Source organism: Rhinolophus sinicus, linkage group LG09 (genome assembly GCF_036562045.2).
Source record: "Rhinolophus sinicus isolate RSC01 linkage group LG09, ASM3656204v1, whole genome shotgun sequence".
NCBI lineage: Eukaryota > Metazoa > Chordata > Mammalia > Chiroptera > Rhinolophidae > Rhinolophus > Rhinolophus sinicus.
In genome coordinates, this window is record NC_133758.1 from 10,657,908 (window position 1) to 10,681,428 (window position 23,521).

Here is a 23,521-nt window from a genome sequence, read left to right on the forward strand (position 1 = left end):
GAAGTTTAGACAAAAAAAAAAAAGCAGCAAATAAAACCCACAAACAGAAAACCACCTGAAAATTGTTTATGAATAATAACAATGGTAAAGGATCTTTCAAAACATTTCAATTACCAAGGGAAATTCTTTCAGTGCAAATACGTTAACCTAAGTAATCTATCTTTTGGCAAAATTTGAAAAATCCTCAAGTAAACTGAAAGAAGACTCTAAATCACACTGGCTAATTAAAGAATTATTATGTAAATTGAAATTTGCATGCTTGTTAAATTTCTGTGATTTCTTATGGTTGCCTTGCTTAGTTCCTTTAAGCACAGATCTAAAAAAACCTCATTACAGGTTTCTTTCCTGTAGTATGTCAGTTACCATTTCTTTTTTATTAATACACATTTATCTTGAATTCTACCCAGCATCTTTACAAAGGCAATGGGAAAAAAGTGACAAGAGTATAAATTATCCTTATATTGGAAACCCTATTGTGGAAAATGCATGGCCATCCTAATCAAGTTAGACTAGTAACATTATTTGTAAATAGAAAGCACAGAATTTTCACTGTTGAGATATACTATGTAAATAGCCAACTTCACTATTTGTAGAAGGCATGGCATCATCGATACATGCCCTCCAAAGTGGCAGGAGTATCTTATCTTCTCCAGGTCACCTCATCAGCTGATATTCCTTCCTGTGGTGGATAAACCAAGGTCTAGGATCTCATTTTCAGGCCTGTGGTTGCAGCAGCCTATTCTTTCTCAGCATGTTAAGAAAGGTTTCTTGCTCCGGATGGATGCGTATTAATCAAATAAATGAAAATGTGTAAAATCAGAATAGCAATGTATTAATTTGCATGCAATAAAAAAATACCGTCAAAGGGATAGGAATTATTTGAAGACCGTAAAACAAGAACATGTTTTACTTATCACCATAATGGGATTATAGTAAAAAAATGAATGTAGGTTCAGCTATTGCTCTCTCAGTAATCGTACTTCACATCGACATTAGGTGAGAATTTCTCTATTCATTTCTTGCATCAACGTTTTGTATGTCTGCAGTATTATTTAAATATTATACAAGCATTAACATTAAACTGTTAACATTAAACATTGTGTAAGAGATATAATGGCGAATAAAAGCAGACACAATCCCTGCCCAGGGAAGCTTATACTTTAAGGGTGAGAACAGATACTAATCAAATTATTATACAAATAAACATAAACTTATAGCTGTGATAAGTACTACAAAAGACCCACCCGGGACGTGAATTATCCTGTTGTCCAGTGTCTCCACGCTGTAGACGCTCCCCACCCGTTGGTCACTTAGTAGCCATCTCACTTATCAGATCGACTGTTGTAGGATCACAGTACTTGTGTTCAGATCACCCTTATTTTACTTAATAATGGCCCCCAAAGTGCAAGAATAGTGATGCTGGCCACTCAGATATGCCAAAGAGAAGCCATGGAGTACTTCCTTTAAGTGAAAAGGTTAAGTATATATGTATAGGGAAAAACAGTATCTGTAGGATTTGGTACTATCTGCAATTTCAGGCGTCCACTGGGGGTCTTGCAGGTATCCCCTGCGGATAAGGGGCACTCCTGTATCTGGTAGACTGTGTGGTCAGGCAAGTCTTCCTGAGAAATTCAGGATCGAGCTGAGATTGAAGAATAAGTAGGAGTTACCAGGCCAAGGTAGGAGGAGGGCTCTTCAGGCAGAAGGAGCCCTACATGTGCACAGAGCTCTGATAAGAGGATCCATGGCGTATTAAGGATCTGGAAGAAAGCTGGGGTGCAGAGCAGCAGAGACTGTGGTGTGATGTGAGACAGAAGAAGGTAGCACTGGACACGCAGGGCCTGTGGGCCTTAAGGATGTAAGCCTAAAGCTTGGGAAAGCCCTTGAAGTGTTTGAAGCCTGGAGAGTGCAGAATCTCATTTTTGGTGGAAAGATTTCTCTGGCTGCAGCACGGAGAACAGATTAGATGAGGCCAGCAGTGAATTCTGTGGGGAGAGGAGAAGGTGATCAGCAGGCCTTTGGGCTTTTCCAGTTTTCTATGAGATGGTGCTTAGGAAAGAGAGTCCAGATGGGAAAAAGTGAGAAGGATTGAGAGCCTGAGACCCAACCCCCACTTTCAGTGGGGGACTAGAGAAGGTATGTGGAAAGGAGACCCAGTGTGGCTGAAGACACCCAGCCGAGTGTGGTGGTACCGAGGCCAGGAAGGGAGTCGGCTCCACCGCACCGCTGAGCGATCAGGTAATTATAATAACCGCCACAGCGTCGGTAGCCACCAGTTATTGCCAGGCACTTTATAAATTTAATCTCATTTGATCATGCCATAGCTCTGAAGGGAGAAACTTATTTATTTTTTAACTGATAAGAAAACTGAGGCATTGGAAAGGTTAAATGGCCTGCCCAAGGTCTCAGATACTGCAAGCAAGGATTTGAAACTGGACATTCCGACATCCAAGCACTTTACTGCCTGAAAAATAGTGAGGACTAATATGAAAATAGGCAATTAGATTTAGAAAAATGGAGGTTATTCGCTTTCTTAGGAAGAGTGGTCTGGGGGATGATAAAAGGTCAAATCAAGTTAGAGTGAACTGAGGGGTGATGGGGAGATGAAGAAACGGAGACAGAAAGCTTGAACAACTCTGGGAAATTGGACTTGAAGGGGAGCTGTCCAAAATGGGATCTTCTGTCTAAAGAGTTTCTTGTCTGTTTTTTTACCTGTTATAGATTCACTGGCTGGCCAAAGCTCCTAATATATTCTTTCTTTCTTTAGTTAGTATATATACTTTCTCCAGTTAAAGTCTACTGTTGCTATTTTTTTTGTCTAGTTAAGGCTTCCTTTTCATAATACTGAAAAACTGTTATATAAAGTGGTCAATTTCTCAGCTACTAGGATGAGTAACTTTTTCTTTTAGTGTGTTTTACATTTAGAGCTCTTAATAGTTCCTTTTCAAATTTATTTTTTCATAAGGTCATGTACCTCTAGCAAATGACATTTTTAGAGATTAGTATCTAATGTGTATTAAATAAATGTTTGAAGGTAATGGATTATAATGAATATGATGCTTATATTCCAAAATATGGTTGCATGAAATTATTTAATTTTCTTGTTGATGTCTATAGATTTCTTAGAATTGAACCTTTTCTGTTTGTAGGCTGATATTGCACCATTGATGGCTTCTCTTATTGGAGTTCCCTTTCCCCTTAATTCAGTGGTAAGGAATAAAATTTTTGTATTCTCAGAATAAAAATATATATATATCGTACTGTAAAATTTACTTTTTATGTGTTTCTGAATAATCTTTGATTACATTTAAAACTGTATTTTCCTTTATATTTTTCTAAATATGTAATACCTTATAATTGTGTCTGCAACATGGAGTACAAGACTAATAGCTTCTTTAAAATCTTTTATATTCTAAAATGTATAAAGATGTATTTTAGTTATGTGACAAAAGCATGTAAATAATTTTTGTTTGCAAGCAGCAGAAACTGAATCTATTTAAGAGCAATTATTAAAAAGACATTGGTGGTTTGTTGAGTCAAAGGGCTGCTCAAAAACCAGGCTTGGAAATGAACAGGAACCAAGAGAGCTCTGGAGATTTAGAAAAAGAACCAAATCCTGGTCTGCTCAGGGCAGCAACACTCGGGGAGAGTAGCATTCTACCTGTTGTTGTACTTTCATTCCTTGACTCTCACAGTCAAATTCCAGTGCTTACCATTTGAGTTGTCTGGCCTGGGTTATGTACCCACCCTTCAATAAGGGAGGGCAGGGCCACACAGGAGACCTATATGCTATATCCAATGGGAAGGATTTCTCCACATAGAATGGTTAATGCTGCTAAGAATGGGAAGTGGACCCAAACAAACTAAATCTATTCCAACCAGCCATTCTTCTTAATTCTTCAAATCAAACAAACAAACAGAAAAATGTAATCTACCTTAGATCCTGAGTAATATGACCCCTGTAGTCATAAGTGTGTGTGTCTGTAACTGAAACGAAAGTTTCACAAAACAATCCTTACTCTTAATATGTGCAATATACTCTTATATTTCTTAGTATGTCCTTCTTTTTTTTTTTCTTTTTAAGTATGCTAGCTGTGGCCTACCATAGTGATTTTGTGTGTGCAAAGCATTTAGTACATTCCCTAGCACATTGTAAGCTTTCAGTAAATATTAGGTTTTATTAAACTTAATTCATCTCTTTTGCTTTGTTTATTATATCTACCTTGTGAGAAAAGTAATAGAACATTTTTCAGTTATGGCGTAAGAAAAGATATTTTTATTTAATTCTAGTAATTTATTTGTCCATACGTCTTGTCTTCATTGCTTCCTGTGTAAGTCTATTTTGTTTTCTAAGAATAGCCTGATCTTTGTCTACTAATATTAAACCAGTATTTATTATTTACAGGGAATCCTTCCTGTGGATTATCTTAACAACACTGATGTCTTTAAAGCAGAGAGCATGTACACAAATGCAGTACAGATTCTTGAACAGTTCAAGGTAAAATAAGACCCACACACAAAAATGGACTCTGCTACAATTTAAAAACTGAATACCTTCAGTGAAGATATTTGTTTTAAGAAATGATTTTCCATACATTGTTATCTTTAAATGTTGTGTATTCGACCGGTGTCAGACAGTTTCCCATTTCTGAGGTGCAGGTTCCACGAATCAGTTTGAGGATGTAGAATTACCTTTGTCGAGTCTGCCTAATTATAAGACTACCACATGTGCTTATAAGACTACAAGCCAAGTCTTTGTTCTTTGGAATTTGCCCCCATGGAAGTCGCATTAGCGATTGCAACATTTCTTGCTTTCCATGTACATTATCATATGCATTATGAGCTTGCAAAGGTGCCTGTTTAACAGGAACTTTCTGTTATTTTTAAAACTGTCAATGCAGCTTGGCTTGTTTTGTTTTCTAAGAGTTAAAGTACAGTTTAATTACATTAGGCAATGTTATTTTGCAGGCTTGATATGCTTAATTCTCAGTTTATTGTGGTGGAATGATAATGTTAAATTTTTCTTTAAATATTTATGAAATAATATAGTAACACAAAATTCCGTTTATTTTCAAAGTAGTTAACCATCCCTGAAAAACTCTTTTAATGGATGCTTATATTTCAAGATGAAATAAATTTTTTTTTCTCATTTACACTATAATAAAATATTTTCATACTTGGTTCCCAGGTGAAAATGACTCAGAAAAAAGAAGTCACTTTACCATTCTTATTTACACCATTTAAGTAAGTATTTTATATTATTTATTAACTTGTAGGAAAGAATTTTTCAATGAGTTTAAATGCTGACAGGACAGATTAATTACTTAGAAAGTTTGTCTCTTTTGAGTACTGAGTGCTGACTCCAAAATGAAAGCCTCTTCCATTGTTTTTGTCAATAATGAGCCAGATGTTAGATCTCTTTGAATGGTTGGTAGAGGAGATATAGTGGAGCAGAGAAATATGGGAAACATTAAGGGGATAGGTTCGACAGGGCTTGACTGAAAGGGTGGGAGTGGGGGGGATCTGAGCTTGGTTCATTGGGAAGGTACTGGTACCAGTATGGCTTATCCAAAGCAAGAAGAGCTGTTCTGAGAGTCAAGGATGAATTTTACTGAGTGCAACTTACATTTGAAGGTATCAATTAATTGGTTAGGAATAGGGATGTGGATTTCAAGATAGAGATGAGAGTTGGTTGTGAAGATTTTGGAGCCATCAGTATAAAGATGGTGGTGGAAACTGTTACACATAAAGGAGGCCCTAGGGAGAATATAGAAAGTGACAAGAACAGGTCAGTGATACAGTTCTGGGAAACACTGACAGCTACTGGGTGGGTCAAGAGGAGAGAAGACTTGGGGAGGCAGCAGATTTCGCTGTCTCAGATCCCAGAAAAATATGTTTTCCTTGACTCGGGAATGGGGAGATTTGACTCAAAAACTGGGCCCTGCATTACTGACTTGGGCAGATTTATTCACCCTCCTTGGGGTTCATTTTCAGTTGGCCAGGATTCACGATGAATTAGGAAAAAGTTTGCTCTTGACCAAAATAAGTAGGAAGTATTTAAAATGTGCACGTTAGGGATGTGATTGAATGATTTATTGGAATTACATTTGATGACTTATGCACCAGGAGTGTGGTATTCAAAAACTAGAAAAGCTTAAATGTTGCATTGCCCTGTGAATAATATGATTGTATGCCTGACTATGTGTGTGTGTGTGTGTGTGTGTGTGTGTGTGTGTGTATGTGTGTGTGTGTTTATATGGGAGAGAAAAAAAGCAAATTAGCATTTTGCAAGTTATGATCAGATGAAATTAATTACCCTAAATAATATATATATATATATATATCAAAAGCGTTACCTTTGAGGAGTGTTCCTAATTGTAAGATTATCACATGTGCTTATAAAGACTATAAGCCAAGTCTTTATCTATTAGAATTTGCCCCATGTTATATCATATATATCTCTATCTGTGGATATGTCCTATGCATCTGTTTATTTATAAGGTACTGGTATAGTCAGACCACAACAAAATAAGCAAATAAATGAACAAGAAATATATTATCAATGCTTGGTAAGAAGAAGGCACACAGGTCTTTGAAATGGAGGCTAACAGAGGGTTACTTACGCACAGCCGTTTTAGAAAGACAGGCCAGGGAAGCACTCTGCAAGGGCTTCAAGTGCACGCTGCCAACTTCTTCCTCTTGGCCTTCTGGCTCACCATGAACTTCCTGTGCTTTGATGCTCAGCATCTGCCTGCACAGCCACTGTTAGCTTTGTGTCATCTGGGGGCTCAGCAGGATGGTTGATTCCCACCCACTGGCTCACCCACCTGGAGTGAAGCCACCAGCTCTCCCTGCAGACTTGAAAATCACCAGTTGTGGAAAGCCTGCAATATAACCAGAAAAGCCTAAGATAAAATGAAGAATTGACTCTTGAGGAAACAGATAGTTTGATGAAGAGAAAAGAACTTAAAAATATCAAAGTCCTCAGAAATATCTGAGAAACGATTGCATCTGTAAAATAAAAAGGAGTCTAAACTTTACAGAACAAGAAAGAGTACATTTTTTAAGAAAGGTCGATGCAATTAAAAACTTAGGGAATGATAAATTGTACAAGAATAGTCCAAATGGGAGACAAATCCTCCCAATTACAATAGGTAGTGAGCAGACCTCAAGTGAAATGAGATGAATTTTAAGTAACATATGGATTGAGTAACATATGGGGGGGAACATGGTGACTTACATGCAAGGCATACATTTCTTCATTTCCCAAATCAATGGCGATTGGAAACTTCAGGGAAAAGGAAACATTTGAAACTGTAAGACTGTGCTTTAACCATGAAGCTACCTAAGATGTGACATGATTTGGAACAGTTGCTGGGACTATGAGAAAGGGAATTCATTTGAACATTGGCACGTGGACCAAGGCTTCAATGAAAAGATGAGAAAATCTAATTATAGCATAAAATTGCTACTCAGTGAACGATATTTAAATAATCATAATGTAAATATTGATTTTTCAGCTTTAGGGTCAAATCTTAGACAAAGCAAAGGAAAACATAATTATAATTGCAGGATAGAATGTGGAGGTTACTAACCTTTACAAGCTACAAGGTTACAGGTCGGAAGGCAGAGGGAGAAAGAAATATCAATGGAATAGTAGTGGTGCTGTTGTCCTCATGAAATAGAATGTGGAGAGTCTGGCTCTAGTTGAGAGATAAGACAGAGGTTTAGGTATTAGATTATTAAAGTGACCAACGTAGCCACCAGAGAAGTAAAAATAGTAATATACCCATGGGGGGTGGGGAGGAGACAGCAGGAACAGCCAGTGTCAGTGGAGAGGCAACAGAAAATGCCTCAGGTCATCAGGTCAAGAAATAGTAATAAAAGCATGTTATTAAGAAAAATGGAAGTTACTACCAAAATAACTAAAAACAGACACTTGAACAGTATCTGCCTCTGGTCTGGGAAGTTGAGAGATGAGTAGGGCAGGGATTTATTGGTTGTCATTATGCCCTTCTGTATTCTTTTTGATTTTTAAAAATTATATGCATATGCTACTTGGATAAAGCTCACATTAAAAAAAGAAAAAATAAATATGTATTTGAATCATTGGCTTGAATCATGAAATTATAAAAATCATGGGCATGAATAAAAAATTTATCTTTTCATGTAAATTTTAGAAATCATCATTTTGGGCTGTGTAAAAAATTATACAGTATTTATTTAGGCAGTAATTTGGAGGGAATTGACATTTTTATAAAATTGAACATTACAGTCCAACATTTATTTATATCTTCTGTTATGTCCTTAAGTACAATTTTATACTTTTCCCTACAATATACACTTCTCATTATTTTATTCCTGCATATTTTATTACTATTATGACTAGTATCTCAGATGGCAGTTATCACCATTTACCGTCTGACTACAATAGGCTCTTTATTTTTCTCTAATCCAATAATTTATTTTTATTTTTATACCATCTGTTTCCTTTCATTCACCATTATATATACATCTCATGTCAGCATTGTCCACTTAGAAACTGTATCAAGTAAAATTGGCACATAACTATCATAAAACATGAAAGAATACAGTCGTCATACATCTTTTTTTGCAAAACAGCTCAGGTTTTTGTTACAAATAATTGTGTGGGGAAGTCCTTTCCTCCTGAATAAGTACCATAGTTTCTTTTCATTTTAGAAGTATATTGTTCACTCACAAATTCTTAAGTTTGAGAAAATTTATCTAGGATATTGACATCTGAAAATTCATAATCTTAAGATTTTACTTACCAGATCAATTTCACCAGCATCACTAGATTTTACTTCAATCATATCTTTCTACCATTATTCCGTTGTCTTATTTATAGTCTTTTATAGCATTAACAATTGATGAATAATGTAATAATTTCTAGGGTGATAGAATATCAAATGTTTCAAGATATAGGAAAAATAAGATTGCCAAAATCCTATAACATGTCTTAGACTTGGATAAGGGTCCAATGGATCCATATGGTAATTGTATATTCTATTGTTTAAAAAACATGTACATTTTATCTTTGATATTTTAAAGACCTCTAAGTCATGAAATATCCATTCCGACAAATGGAATTGCTTAAAAAAGAAACTCAGAGCTAAAATGGGGTCTAGTAGACCGCAATGCTATGCAAAGGGATGCCCAGCAGGTGGCGCTACATGACTAGGAGAATCAAAAGATGTGCAAATCCGTGAAAATACCTTAAAAATGAGGAAAAACACTTTTTATTTGAAAAGTGTGTACTATAGAGGTCAAAGGAAGACAAGAAAAGCTTTAAAAGAGAAAAATTTCATGAAATAAGAAAAGAACAATAGAGATATTTAAAAGATATTTTAGAAAAAATTGAAAATGGGAAGGAGATACTGTACCTTGCCAATAGAAGCAAAAACATGTTATTTTTTATTTAAAATTCACTATGTGAATTCAGGGAACTTAAATAAATTTTAACAAAATATTTTAATGTGTTTTCTACTAAAATTGCAAAAGATACTTTGGTTCTTTTTAACATATTTGTTTCTTTTAGGCTGACATGAATTAAAGTTCTCCCCTAGACCAAAATTTAAATGCTGGTTTTAATGTGAATCTTTCTACCACATCACCCATCCGATTTGCTAATTATTTGCTAGAGATGTAATTTCCTGCCTCAAAACTGAAATTCTCATTTTAAAAAAGTAACTTTTATATATCACATGCATACATAGAAAAATATTCATTTTATGACATAAAAAATAGCATGATTCTACAGCATTGGTCAGTCTAAAGAATGCAAATTATTCTAGGAATAATTTTTTATTCTGTTTGCTCTGTCTTTATCTTCTGGAAATGTATTTTTCTTTAAATATGAATTCTAAAAAGGAATGGTCTAGATATCACCAGGTATCTCTAAAATACTATGTGTAAATGCAGGTGAAGTAGTTTTGTAATAAAAATCTGAGGAAAGAAGATATAATACTTTAAAGGGCAGCATTTTAAGCCTATTTTTTTCTCCAAACATTAGTTCACCCTGAATAATTGATGATAAAATTCTTGCTAATCCTAAAACATGGGTTATTTTATTCTACAGTGGTCAGATAACTATGGGAAAAGGATGGAATAATAGCAATCACAGCAAATAAATACTCATTTCTCCTTTCTTTTTACTTAATAAGCATAACATGTTGCTAATAAATTATTTTAAACTTGATGTTTTCAATATAAAAGATTTAATCAATAAAGGAATTTTTTTCGATACAAATTACTATGTAGAAATGTTGTGTTGCCATTATCATCAGATATTACTTTTGCCAAATTCTCTCTTTTCCCTGTCTGGGATATATATAGAGAGGGTGCCAAAAAAATGTGTACACATTTTAAGAAAGGGAAAAAACTATTAAAATTGTAGTACTCAATATATACCGATAACAAAAGTAGAATACAAGTTATATATATACATTTTTTTGGCACCCCCAATATGTCTATCTCCTGTTTACAGTGACTTGCATGGTTTTAAAATGGTCTTTTCTGTATTTTCAATTTTGTGCTCTTCAAGGTTTACACAAGGTATTTTCTATTGACCTGTTTTCTAATATACCAGATCTATTTGGCTTTGTCCAGTTTGCAGCTACTGAGTTCTTAATTTCAGTTCTTACATTTTTTTCAATTCTAGAATTTCCATTTCCATTTATTTGAAATACAGATTCCAATTCTTTGGTGGAATTTTCTATCTTGTTTTCCATTATCGAATATGTTAACCACAAAAAGGTGTATGGTATAAGAATGGCACACGGGTTCAAATTGTTTACTAATTTTGATTGTTGGTTAGCCTTTTCCTGGAGCTCTTTGATAAAGAAAATTCTCAGTCTCCGCCTGGCTCAGGGGTGCAAAGCGCATGATGGATCTGCCTTGTGTGTTGTTTCTGCCATGAGCACTGGAGGCCCGAGTGGTGGCACTCACGGCACTGTTTGCTGTTCCGCTCATTATGTTGATTTACTCAGAATATCTTTGCTAGCCTGACTATTATGTTTTTTCAAAATGATTTATTATATAATACATATAAAATGACTGTCATACGTGTAGTTTGGCAGTAAAAGCTTTGAGTCAAGACAACCAAATTTAACTGTAAGCTATTTCTTGGAAAAGTTCAGATAACAATTTAGCTCATGGTTTTATTTATTTATTTATTTATTTATTTATTTTTCTCAATTTTCACCATCCTTTTATTTTTCAATTGAGAAAAAAAAAATCTAATTGAAATGTGGAAACATTTTGAAACTAACCTTTTTTTTTCTTTTGGAGGTTGCTTTCTGATTCTGAACAGCTCAACATTTTAAGAAAAGCAAGATCTTATATAAAACAGAGGAAGTATGATGAAGCAGTAAGTACGCAGGCCTTGCATATATAAGTAGCTAATCACTGTTTCTGGTCAGCTGGGGGGCATGCTGTGATGTGGAGAGCCCAGTGGGCGGGCCTTCCTGAACCCTCAGGAAGGGCTGAATTCCCTAAGAAGCTGTTTCAGCCATGGGCACGCATCTCTTATTGCACATAATATTATGGGTACATGTTTTTGGGGGAGCATTAGAAATGAGCAGTTGCTATTTTCTATAATGAAAACGTATGATCCAAATTCCTGTCACCCTACTTAGGCATAATATTTTAGAACGTGATATATTTATACTTTTGGAATTACCAACACACTATCAGAAGTCAACTGATGCCTATAGAAGCTTTGACCCTTCCCAACTCCGACCTCTCTGTGCTTTTCATTAATTTTCTCTTTGTGAAATGATCATATAATTTTGAAGTAGGAAAGAATTCTATTTTCAGTTTCTGATATTGCCTAAGTAATACCGTGCATGTGTAGTGCTTATTTTTGTTCCGATTTTAAAATGATAAGCTATTCTCTAAAATATGAAGATATTTTAATGATGTTTTATAACTGATTTGGGTGATCTAATATGAGAAAATCAAAAGTGATATAAATGTGGGAATTATTTTGGACATGTAATAGAGAGCTTTTATTTCTTTAAATGTCATCTGAAGATAATTTCCACAAAATGAATCATTGTAAATCACTGAACATATCATAGTTTACATTTAAATGCTCTTTCTTATCAAGATTTAAAAATTCATTTTATTGAGGAATTTTTCTTGTACTTTTCAAGAAAATCTTTGAACAATTAAAATCTATTTTTGATCCGTCATCCACAGTTACTTTGATTTTAATAATTTTCTTCCTTTGAAACTTAGGTTCCTTATTCTTTCCATGTGGCAAGTGACATTTTCCTTTCTCCTTAGGTCTCCCTTTGTAAGGACCTGATTCATCTTGCATTGAAAGGATTGTCCTATTACCACACTTACGACAGATTCTTTTTGGGCATCAGTGTTGTGCTTGGTTTTGTGGGATGGGCATCTTATGCTTCTTTGTTGATCATCAAGTCGCATTCCAGCCTCACCAGAGGTGTCAGTAAACAAGTTAAGGTATGTTCAGAAAATATAATGAACATTCAGATGATGATGTGAAATCACTAGGACTAAGGAGAGAAATCGAAGCAAATCAACTGTAATGAGTTCATGCATTGTGCAAGTTGTGCTAAGCTAGCTCTTATATTTCATTTGCTTTTGTTGTGTTGGGTTTTTTTCTGTTACCTCTATTTTTTTTTTTTTTTGTTGGGAAAAGGGTGTATTAATAATAATGGCCCTGTAACTTAAGAGGGCTGTAAAGATACCTATATAATTTAATTTCTCCTATGGCATTAACTGTGTTAATTTTCTGTTCTTTTTTAAATAATTATTTAGCATGTCATAATTATTCCATATCTTTCTAGTGCTGATGGTCAGAAAACTACTTCAAAGCAATATATTTAACTGATATTAAAAGTTTAGGAGCTGGAAAGCAATAAAATCACTTATTCAAAATGTTCTTTTTCAAGTAATGTATATGTTTTCCTAGAACTATTTTTACTTTCTTTCAAGTTACTGAAATTGTTACAGATTTCCAGAGCTTTCTATTTATCCTTATTTTAAGAATTAGTCCCTAGTTTACTAGAATTTCAGTGCAAAAACCTCTTTAATAGTACTTCATATTAACTGGGAAAATATAATGCTACATATGTGGTTTTACTACATAAAACACTTTACTCTTTTAGAATATATTGCTAACTATCATTTACCAGGGAGAATATGTCGCTTCCATTTCCTTTACTTTATTTTCTCTAATAATTATTACCAGATATAAATCTTCTAAAAATTGATATATTTGGATGGTGAATTCTTAATAATAACAGTCTGCAAAGATTTCCAGCGGTAATTTTTTCCAATTTTACTTTATTTTTCTGTAATGGAAGAAAGAACAGTAGTGTTTATTCCAGTTTTTTTTATAGTGCTTTAATGCATCTTAAATAATTTCCTCCAAGTAATTGTCATTATTTGAATGTATATGAAATTGGCTAGAATAGGAATAATTTTTATAATGATAGGACAGGAGATAGAAACAACCAAATTTCTGTAATTCATATGTCGAGGCATTCTGCTGTGTACTTGAAATTTATTTTGTTGTTTTAAACTCATAATAGTGCTGGAAGTAGACATTCCAATTTCTCTTTACAAAAGAGGAAATGAAAACTGTTCCAGTAACTTCCCAAAGGATACTCGGCTAGGATGTGGAGGAATCAAGATTAGCATCCAGAGCAGGCCCATGCCAAACACTCCCTTTTCATGTTTACCGTGATGTGCACGTCCCTGAGAAAGGGTCGGATATCTGTAGATTGATGTGTCAGTAGGCTTTGTAGCTGATAGTTTTTTATTTATTAATCTGATAATGCAGCAAATATTTAATTGAGTGTACAGTACAATGCTAGATACTGCATAGGCTATACAAATAAATGTAAAATTCAGATTTTACCCTCCAGGAGCTTAGAATTCAGTAAAATAGGTAATAGATTTACACACATAACCACCTTAGCAGATATAGGTCACTATACTACACTACATTATAAAAGACAACTTTGCATTTAACAACTTTAATACATGCTAAGTGCTTGAATGTGATACAAAGAGTATCAGTTTTAAATAAAGGAGAGCTCACTTTAGCTAGGTGATAAATAACAGGAAAATATAAGTCTTGGTTGAAATTTAACAGTCAGGCTATAGGGCTAGGATGAGAATGAAAGCAAATTAAATGATATAAACAGAGGCAGAGTTGGGAGAGCATATTATTGTGCTGGAATAATATGTAATATTTATTAAGCCCCAGTGTTCCAGGACTATCCTGGGGGTTTGCATGTGTTTTTCAGGTAAGCTTAACATTCCCTGAAGTTTGGTGGTTATGATGCTCGTAGTATGGATGGGGGAATATAGGCTCAGAAAGACTCACGTTTTCTTCAAGGACACATCCTGGTGTTAAATGACAGAATGAATTTTTCTAATACTTAAATTCATGCTCTTTGTCCACCATGCTGCCTTTAAAATAAATAGTTCCATTTGGGTAGAATGTGGGAGGGACTAATAAGAGATAAAACTGACGATATAGAGAGTCATTAAAGGCTTCAAATGCTAGACTATAGAATTTAGACTTTATTTAGTGAAGAGTTGGTATATCAGTTAGAGTTAAACCAGAGAAACAGAATGAGTCATCTGTAAATTAAGAGATATAAGAAATTGGCTTACGTGGTTGAGGCAGGGCTAGCCAGGCAAGTACCAAATGCACAGGTCAGGCCATCAGGACGAACAGATGGAACTTGCAGGCAGGAGCTGAAGCTGCACGCAGAGGGTGCAATCTCTTCTTCAGGGAACCTCCGTGTCCACTCTTACAGCCTTTCAACTGATTGGCTTAGGCCCACCAGATTGTGTAGGGTAGTCTCCCTTACTCAGAGTCAACTGACTGTGGACTTGAGTCACATCTACAAAATATCACAGCAACACATGATTAGTGTTTGTTTGACTCCCTGGGGAGTATAGCCTAGCCAAAGCTATAGCATAAAACTGACCGTTACAGTTGAGGTTATGAAAGTATTTTGAACCCTTTAGTTCTGTTTGCAAAAACTACCTGATTCTTATTCAGTGAGAGTGTCTCATCTAGTGAAGTGACACAATCTAAACAGTTCCGAAGGAAGAACGAAATGACAGTTGTCTATAGTATTAACTAAAGGGGGGCATGGAGAGCAGTTAGGAGGTAAGAGGACGAGCTGTGCACACAGAAGCACGTGATGCTTGCACTTGGGGTGCAGGAAGGCTTTGCAGCGGAGGTTATTGCTGAAGTGAAATCTTAAAGGGGGAGCAGGATATAGCCCAGTGGAGAAAAGGAAAAAGATGCACAGTGAGAGCGGCATGTGCCAGGTAAGGGGGGTGGGGGCATGGCTTCCGGGAGGCGCTATTAATACAAGTCACGGATTCGGCTAGAATCTGGGGGCTGTGGAGGAGTGAAGATGAGCTTGCAGCAAGTGTTACCCTCCATTGCCAGGTGAGGACACAGCCCTAGACAAGCTCAATGGTTTAGTCAGATTGCCAGGCAAGTAGACGGCAGCACTGGAACTCAATTGAGGTGTGACTCCAAAGTTTATGTCACTTGTGCAAGACAGTGTTCCCCAGATTATACAGGTTTCTAACTGATCACAAGGACAGGCAAGGCTGCTCTGAATGTCCCCTTTCCCTTTTCATGTGCTTCTCCACAGCTCCTCTTCACTGAGCTCTGCCTTTACCTCCTATGTATTCGCCTCTGCTTTTGCCCGTTAGACGTCTTCTGCTTTAGAACTAAATCTCCTTATTTGCTGCATTCCCCCTTTGTTTTCTTATTACCTAGTACAATCCTAAAATATTAACTGTTGAAACCGAATCCCATGACTCAGTCTCTACCTGTATGGTTTCATAGCACAGAGCGTGCGACTTAATAACGTTTGCTGGTTGAAGGAGGATTGCAATGCACGTAGCATTTCATTACCATCAGGGGTTTTAGGGAGGCTGGAGGAGGCGGGAATCAATGAGGAAACAGAAAATGTCCCCACTCTTGTTATTTAAAATCCTTTCGATTTTTACTTCAGCTGAACTGAATTCTTTATGATTGAGTTTCCTACAAGTAGATCATTTGTAATGTCTATTAATTACATTATGTACCAAAGGGTTAGATAATTATACCACATTGTAGTGACTAGAAAATCCCTCGTGTGTTTTTAGGTACTCTCTTAAGCGTCTTTTCTTATTATTTTCCTATTCTCAAAATGAAGTGAAACCATCAGCGTTTAAAATGAGTACCTGTCTCAGCCTCTTTCAGCTTTAGAGACCCCACCTGTCTACATCTCTTTGACATCTGCCCCTTCTTCCCCCACCCCTGCTGTGGGACCTCCCGTGCTGTCTCGCACATCTCCATTTTCAGTGCTATTCGCTGATGGGTTTCTGTAGTGACTGCTGGACCTAGTGCAAAGAAACAGAAGAGGAGGGAATAAAAAATAAAGATAATAATAGCAGCGATTACTTATTAAGCAGTAGTAATATTCCAGGCATTTCGTTAAGCTCTTTACATAATCTTATTTAAGTATTACCAACCTTGATAAATAGATATGGAATTATTCCCATTTTGTGGATGGGGTGAAATTCAGTCTCAGGAAAGTTTTGTGCTCTTCTCATAATCATACAATGAGCAGGTGACAGAGCCAGGATTTGAATTCTGATCTGTATCGCTTCAAACTCTTCACAATGCTGTGTTTCACCTTCCTTTTTACAACTGTGCCCTCATTTATCCTCATTTCTTACCTAATTTCTGGTGACATTTCATGCCAGTAGGGAGGAATTCTAAAGAGGAAGAAAATCTCTTGCTTTTTCTCCCCAAATTCCCCTACTCACCTTACTTAGCTTTTGCTTGCAAAGTCAGGGGGGGAAAGGCAGAACAAGGCCCGGAGGCAGGAGAGCACCACGTTGCTGTTCCACTCCTGATTTTTCTCTCCCGTGCTGATCTTAGCGTTACAGCTCTCCCTAAACATGTCCCTTTCCCGGTTGCTGGAATTGCCGTCCCTGACCCACATCCTTCCTTCTGGCCCACAGCAGCCATGGGCCTGGGCAGCCTGGGGAGGCCGTCACTATGACTCACACTGAAGAACTTCCTCCTTGTTTGGCAGGTGGTTGGGAAAAGGAGATGGGACTGAATGAACCTGCTGTCATCAGGCTGTGGAGAGGGAAGCGTGGGCAGCATGTCAAGTTGGAGTTTGAATAGATAGGAGCATTGTTCCAAATGAAGATCAGGCCCCACAGTTTCTTGTGGGTTGAATGGGCTTTTGTGAGCTTGTCAGAGAACTCAATCAACATTTATTAAATTGTTCCTAAGGAGAAATATGCTCCGAGTTCTAAACAAGTTACTTGCAAACAAACATTAGGAATTGCCTTATTACAACAGTTCCATGCTATCCAGCTTTTTCTACTGTACTATGCTTCTCCAATGACAGAACTTTTGAATAAAATGTGTTTCTTAATCATCTGGTTGTAGAATCATTGAAAGAAAGTAATACGTTGTCTTCACTGTATAGAATCTCTTAAAAGCCTATCAGTTAGCATGAGTTTGGAAGTGTTTCAATGTTTTGTTTGATTTTCAGAAACCAAGTCATCTCCTGACATGTAGCTTTGTGGCTATTGGTGTTTTAATAGCGTTTTTCCTGCTGATTCAAGGCAGTCCCTGGACTTACTACGTGTATTGTTTGTTGCCAGTGCCAATATGGCATGCGGTTCTAAGAGAGTAAGTAACACATCTTGCTGTCTTGGTTTTCACTTCACTGACAGGTAAATCTGGATTTCAAACGCATTAGGTTTCTGTAGCATAAGTTATCAAGATATTTATAATACCCTCAAATCTCCAAGCCCTCTTACTTCATTTGTAACAGCATCAGTGTTGCATATAAATAGCCTTTTTGTTTTATCTTTCTTTTTAAACTTCATCTTTATTGCCTTAGGAAAACAATGACCTTGTTTCCTTCTTTGTGTATCTTTTATAAGAAAAATCTGGAGTCAAAATAATTAATATTGATTGAACTATGCCATGAGTAATTCACGTTTTGAACCTGTCTCATCATCTCAGTTTGCAATGTCTCCTCCTGTTTCACAAAGAAATGTGCATGTTTTTTCCATACATTTTCCCCCCCCTTTCCTAGGTATCATGTAAGCCTAGGTGTCATGTATAAATGAAACTTTGTAATTTAATCAAATCGCATAATATGTACATGCAAGTTTAGTAGATATTACTCACATGTGCTGTGGTTCTAGCTTTAAGTGCCTCCTCATAAGTTGGACTTAAATGGATTCTTACCGTTGTAGAAAGATCAGAGGTAGAGCTCTCAGGTGAATTTCAAGTACTTTAAAACCGCTGATACGTTGGGCTGGGTCACATTCACAGGCAAGGGTCATGTTGCAGATCTTGTTGCTTTCTATGTTTGTACAGCAATCTAGAATCGAAACTTTGTCTTGGGCATCCAAGCACCCTCTGACCAAACCAGACCCCAAAAGCTATCCAGGGACTGAGAGCCCAGAATAAAGATAATGTTAGGGTTGGCCAACATGTTTGTCATGGCACAATGTGTATTTTTATTCTAATTTTTGTTAACTCCAGCTCTGATCACCTTTTCTATCCTTTAAAAACATTAAGTATTAAAAATATTAAAATGTTAAAAATATCAAAAATAAAAATTAAGAGGTTTAAAATATCAACCTTTTAAAATATAAGCCAAAATGACACTGACAAAAGAACATACTATTATTTCCCCATTTGAAAGGAATGGGGATACTGAATTTGCATATTTAAATCAGATTTCTTTTCCTCCAATGTTATTTGCTCTGGTTTTAAAACTTTTAGAATGAAAGGTTTTATCCATGCAGAAAATTATATGCTACCACAGAATGATTAAATGTCCTAATGAAGATGACATATGTATTTAAATTTTAAGGGAAAATGTGATTTTGAAAGTATGTTGTGTTCTATATCTTTTTGATAAATTATGTAGAAAATAAACAAAAATACACTCTTCTAGAAAAAAATCTTCTAAATGATTTTATAAAATTGTCACTTGTTTTTCTGTGCTTATTCATTGTTGTGAACAAAAGAAATGTTCTCCTTTTGGCTAATGTTAGCTTTTCTTTCCTACTTGGCACCATAATAATTTTGATAACATTATATAGACATTGATTTCAATCAGAAGAAGGTCATGAATCAAATGATACTGACCTTTTATAATTATGTACTTAATAATGCACTACAAATGCTAAAAATTTTTCCAGTAATGAAATATAAAAAAGTACCAAAGTACATAATACATTTTTAATGGTTATGAATTTGCATTTAATTATAATTAGTATATAATTAGTGACAACTTAAATTAGGTTTGGAAAAGGTTATTTAGCTCAGTAAAAAAGTGCAATTAAGATTTTCTCTACTTAAATAAGGAAAACCTATCTTTATTTCATTAAGACAGTTAAGATTCCAATATAAGATTAACCTTGGTGAATTAAAAATTGTTTTTCAGTTTTTATTCATTTGGGTTCACTGTATTTTATTTCTGATATTGTATCTGTAATTATATAAACATGGGTATGTATGTTGAAACTAAGATCAGACAAGACTCATGTGTTTGTCATTAGTGTTTATAAAAAAAACAAGCAAATTTTTGTGATCATTATCAAATTAATTAAGAAATTGTGTGTTTTTGTAATATACTTTTAGGTTTCAAAAAAAAGATTTAGGTAAGTAAAGCCATTGAAACAAATCTGTTAGATAGTCTCTTAGTTCTTAAATAATGTGTGAATTGAAAATTCCTTGATTTATAGCTTCACCCAAAGTTTTTATTTTGCACCATATATGGCCTAATTTTTAACTCAATAAAGAATATAAATAATCTTTTTATAAATAATCTTGTTAAACAGATATCAAGTTTTTCAAGACCTTGTCACATCACTGTTGACCTTGCCTCTGAGTCATTTTGTTGGATACCTGTTAGTCTGTACTCTGGGAATTGAAGTATTAGTAAGTAATTTACCACATTACAGCATTTTCATATCGCTTTCATATATGTAACTCCTTTTACATGTCACTTTTTATGTCTTCTCTCGAATGCGTTACTAGGTTCTCAGTTTTTTCTACCGCTATATGCTTACTGCTGGACTTATTGTATTTGCCGGTTGGCCATTTATCACTCATCTGTGGACACGAGCAAAGGTATAAGTACTCATTTTGACATTGGACGGATTAGTAGCTACTTTGTTTTCATGTGTGTTTAACTCAGGGAACTGTTCATTTTTAAGGAAAAGGGTAGAATGTGTCCTTTATACATAGAGTCTGGTCTTTTTGACAGGAGGACTGAGGCTGCCTTTCAGGTTTCGCTGATGCACACAGACTCTCCCATCAAAACGAACTGGTCATGTGGGGATTAAAATAGTCTAGAAGCTTGGCTGATCTATCCTCCTCCGAAGCACTTCCTAGGCTCCTTTAGCCTCCGATACCTACGTGACGCAGCCGCTGAGGAGCTGCCCAGAGCAGTGCAGTGGCGTGGAGGCCATGCTCAGCTCAGGTCGCAGGGGTCACCTCTGCCCTGGCCCTGAGCCACCTCAGGTTTTTCTGGAGCAGTATATATTCATGGTATATTATTTTAAAATATAATTACTCCTGATTTCCTTCCTTTAGCTAGATAGGGAATGACAGTGTGCTTCTACAAAAAATACGTACATGTTTCCATTTTGATACTTTTTGATGGAGGTGGTAGGAAGATAGAAATACCTTCTTTCTGCCCTAGAGGAACTTATAAAATTCCCCACTGGGATTATTGATAATTTTTGTCTTAATCGAATTACAAAAGTACTTTTACTAATTTCCCTCCTGGGCTATTATTTGATCATGATTACAGGCCAGCTTGCTTACAGATGTAATCGATATATGGTATAACGTAAATTGAATGAAGCCCTTGCTTTGAAATATCAGATGTAGGTTTAAATCCTGGTTGTCTCATTTACTAATCGTAGGCCTGGAACTACTTATAGTTTAGTATCTCTGAGTTCAGTTTCCGTACCTGAAATGTTGTGGATAGTATAACCTACCTCTCAGGTTATTGTGAGGTTCAAATGAGATAATACTCAGATTATACCTAATATCGTACCTTCTATATAACTCGTCTTTCACGAACAGTAACTATATTACTTTTTTATTTTTATTTTTTTTATTAGTTTCAAGTCTATTACTTTTTAAAACAGATATAAGACTTCATATTTTCCTTTTTGATTTACAGCCACACAGACTGTGACACACTGAAGACAGTTTTCTGACCATATTTGTCTAAAGATAACTTTTTTTTTTTTTTTTTTTAGAGTATCTCACTGAGTTGGATTTTCTTCTGTCTGCTCCTGGCAGTGTTCCCTCTGATGCCTGTTGTAGGACGAAAGCCAGATATCTTTCTAGTGTATGAACAATATTTTAACTTATTTGCTTTTCAATATCGTTGTCTTTCCTAATCAACACTAGGAACTATGAACTTAATCTTGATCATCAGTGTAAAATAAAAAACAACAACCTGGGAATTAAAATATTAATATCAAACCATTAGTCACAATTTTGTCCCAGGCTCTGAGAGGCATTAACGCTCCCAGGAGTTGCTTCTGGGCCTTCAGAAAAATGAAATTGTGCCAAGCAGTGATAACTTAAAATACCTCCTCCACCCCACCCCCCAAAAAAGTGCAGACACTTCTGTATCTTTTGTATACTGATGAATCAGTAAAAGTTCTGTTGCCAAAACAGGTCTAAAAGCCATTGATGTAACAACCTCTGTCTTTGCCTCGGAGCATGTCCGCACTTTTAAGTCTAAGAAAAATGAAATTCTCTCCTATCCTAATCTGAATGTGAAGATCTCCATGGGAGGCAACCTGTATACCTTGACAACTTTCCCATGTTTAATCACTTTTAACTGTTAGAAAATTCTCTACACCTTACCTGAATTCTCCATGCTGTTGTCATATTTGTTTCTTCTCAATACATCTCAAAAAAAATCTGTAAAATAATTGGTTACCTTTGCTTTTAACTTTAGTCTCAAATTATTCTCAAGCAGTCACCTGGCTGTGTGTGTGTTTGTGCATGTGCTTGGCAAGCTAAATGATCATTATTTCCTTTAACACTTCCTCTTATTTTCTGATTATGTAATCATCTTTGTTACTTTCATTTGAACTCTGTACAAGCAATATTTTTGTTTCATTTTAACCTAATCTTTAAGAGATTAGGGTTTATTTTTTTAATTGAAGGAAGATTAACAAATCTTTTTGAAATACGTATTAATTTTAAAGTATGTGTTATTTACAAATTAACACATTTTATCTAATTTCTGTGAGAATATCAATATGGAATAGATCCAAAATTATTCTAGGAAGTCAGTTTATTAGCAGAGCCCAAAATAATTGTATTGAGTCCATATTATGTAAGCCAATTTTATCATTAGAGTTACTCAGTAAAAACATTTTGCAGCTGTTGTAAACTATAAATAGTATATGAGAAGATGAATTCAAATGTTTTCATTTATTTCTTGATTCCTGTTGCTCTGTGAGCTCTCCTATTGTTTCCAGAAATCCCCTTTCACTCCTTTCATTGGTCTCTGCCTATATGTCCTGCTCAAGCAGTAATGACATAGGTGAGCAGGATGTATCATATGCTAAAGGGAAAAGAAATTGTATAAATGGTCTCCATAGAAATTTGCCACTTTTTATGTGTATATTCTAGTAAAGGTGAATTCAGGTAGTTAAAACAGGAGAACTCTAATTTGTTAAAGATTATGTTGTTTCCCTCCATACTTAAATTCCTCAGCAATTTAGTTTGTGTTGGTTGCCTAGTAGCTATATTTACAACTTCTTTATTTGACTCCTTGTTCATGGAGAAATTTCTACTCTCCATTTGATTTCTCACATCAACTCCCTTCTTTAGAAAATTACAAAGATAGACATGTGAAACGTTTAAGGATAAAATTAAAGAAAAAAGCAAAAATGTATATAACATAGCTGTACTATCCCTGTTACTCCAGTTCTCTAAAGTAAAAACATTTGCCAATGAATTAAAATGTCAAATTATTTTTTTTAAATAACGGAAAGGAGAAGCAAAAGCAAACAAAGAATCTTGATCATACAGGACTGTTTTTCCTACATTTTAATGGTTATCCTTGTTGAATGTATTGTTACTATGTTTTCCCTTATGATTCTCAGAGAGTATTTAGAAGAGTCAAAACAAAAACAAACAAGCATTTTCCTGGGAATTCATGCATCGCATTCTCCTGAGCCCAGCCTTGTGCTCATTCTTACTTCTTTTAAACCAACTCCTTTTCTCTTAGTGCTATTATATTGCTAGGTTCCAGATTCTGTTCTCAACATAATTTGTTGTCCTATGTTACTTAGAGTTTTGGGAGGTGCGAAGTAGGGCTCAATATTAGTGTACCAGTTCCTTAATATCAGTTTCCTTAGACTTCAGGAACCATACCTGGTGTTCTTGAAAAAATATAATGTGTTTCATGACTGT

At 35.4% G+C, this 23,521-nt stretch overlaps 1 protein-coding gene and 1 long non-coding RNA gene across 5 annotated transcripts in view; one reads left to right on the forward strand and one right to left on the reverse strand.

Annotated features, from left to right (window-relative positions):
• PIGN (phosphatidylinositol glycan anchor biosynthesis class N) overlaps nucleotides 1-23,521 on the forward strand; it is a 90,165-nt gene that overhangs the window by 21,364 nt on the left and 45,280 nt on the right. Inside the window, exons 11-19 of the mRNA XM_074339876.1 lie at nucleotides 3,150-3,209; nucleotides 4,406-4,498; nucleotides 5,189-5,244; nucleotides 11,311-11,389; nucleotides 12,310-12,492; nucleotides 17,592-17,731; nucleotides 19,906-20,005; nucleotides 20,105-20,197; nucleotides 21,340-21,431. Coding sequence (XP_074195977.1) covers nucleotides 3,150-3,209; nucleotides 4,406-4,498; nucleotides 5,189-5,244; nucleotides 11,311-11,389; nucleotides 12,310-12,492; nucleotides 17,592-17,731; nucleotides 19,906-20,005; nucleotides 20,105-20,197; nucleotides 21,340-21,431 — 896 coding nt within the window. The remainder of the gene's footprint in view (nucleotides 1-3,149; nucleotides 3,210-4,405; nucleotides 4,499-5,188; nucleotides 5,245-11,310; nucleotides 11,390-12,309; nucleotides 12,493-17,591; nucleotides 17,732-19,905; nucleotides 20,006-20,104; nucleotides 20,198-21,339; nucleotides 21,432-23,521) is intronic.
• Nucleotides 53-17,114, reverse strand: LOC109446178 (uncharacterized). 4 transcript variants are annotated; one of them, XR_012498720.1, is made up of 6 exons: nucleotides 16,849-17,114; nucleotides 14,680-14,912; nucleotides 7,596-7,703; nucleotides 7,241-7,288; nucleotides 6,624-6,884; nucleotides 53-1,985 (listed from the first exon to the last, which is right to left on the reverse strand). It is a non-coding gene; the product is annotated as an uncharacterized LOC109446178 (long non-coding RNA). The 4 variants fall into 4 exon arrangements; XR_012498719.1 differs by lacking the exon at nucleotides 7,241-7,288 and having other exon boundaries at nucleotides 16,849-17,109; XR_012498721.1 differs by lacking the exons at nucleotides 7,241-7,288; nucleotides 7,596-7,703 and having other exon boundaries at nucleotides 6,624-6,905; nucleotides 16,849-17,107.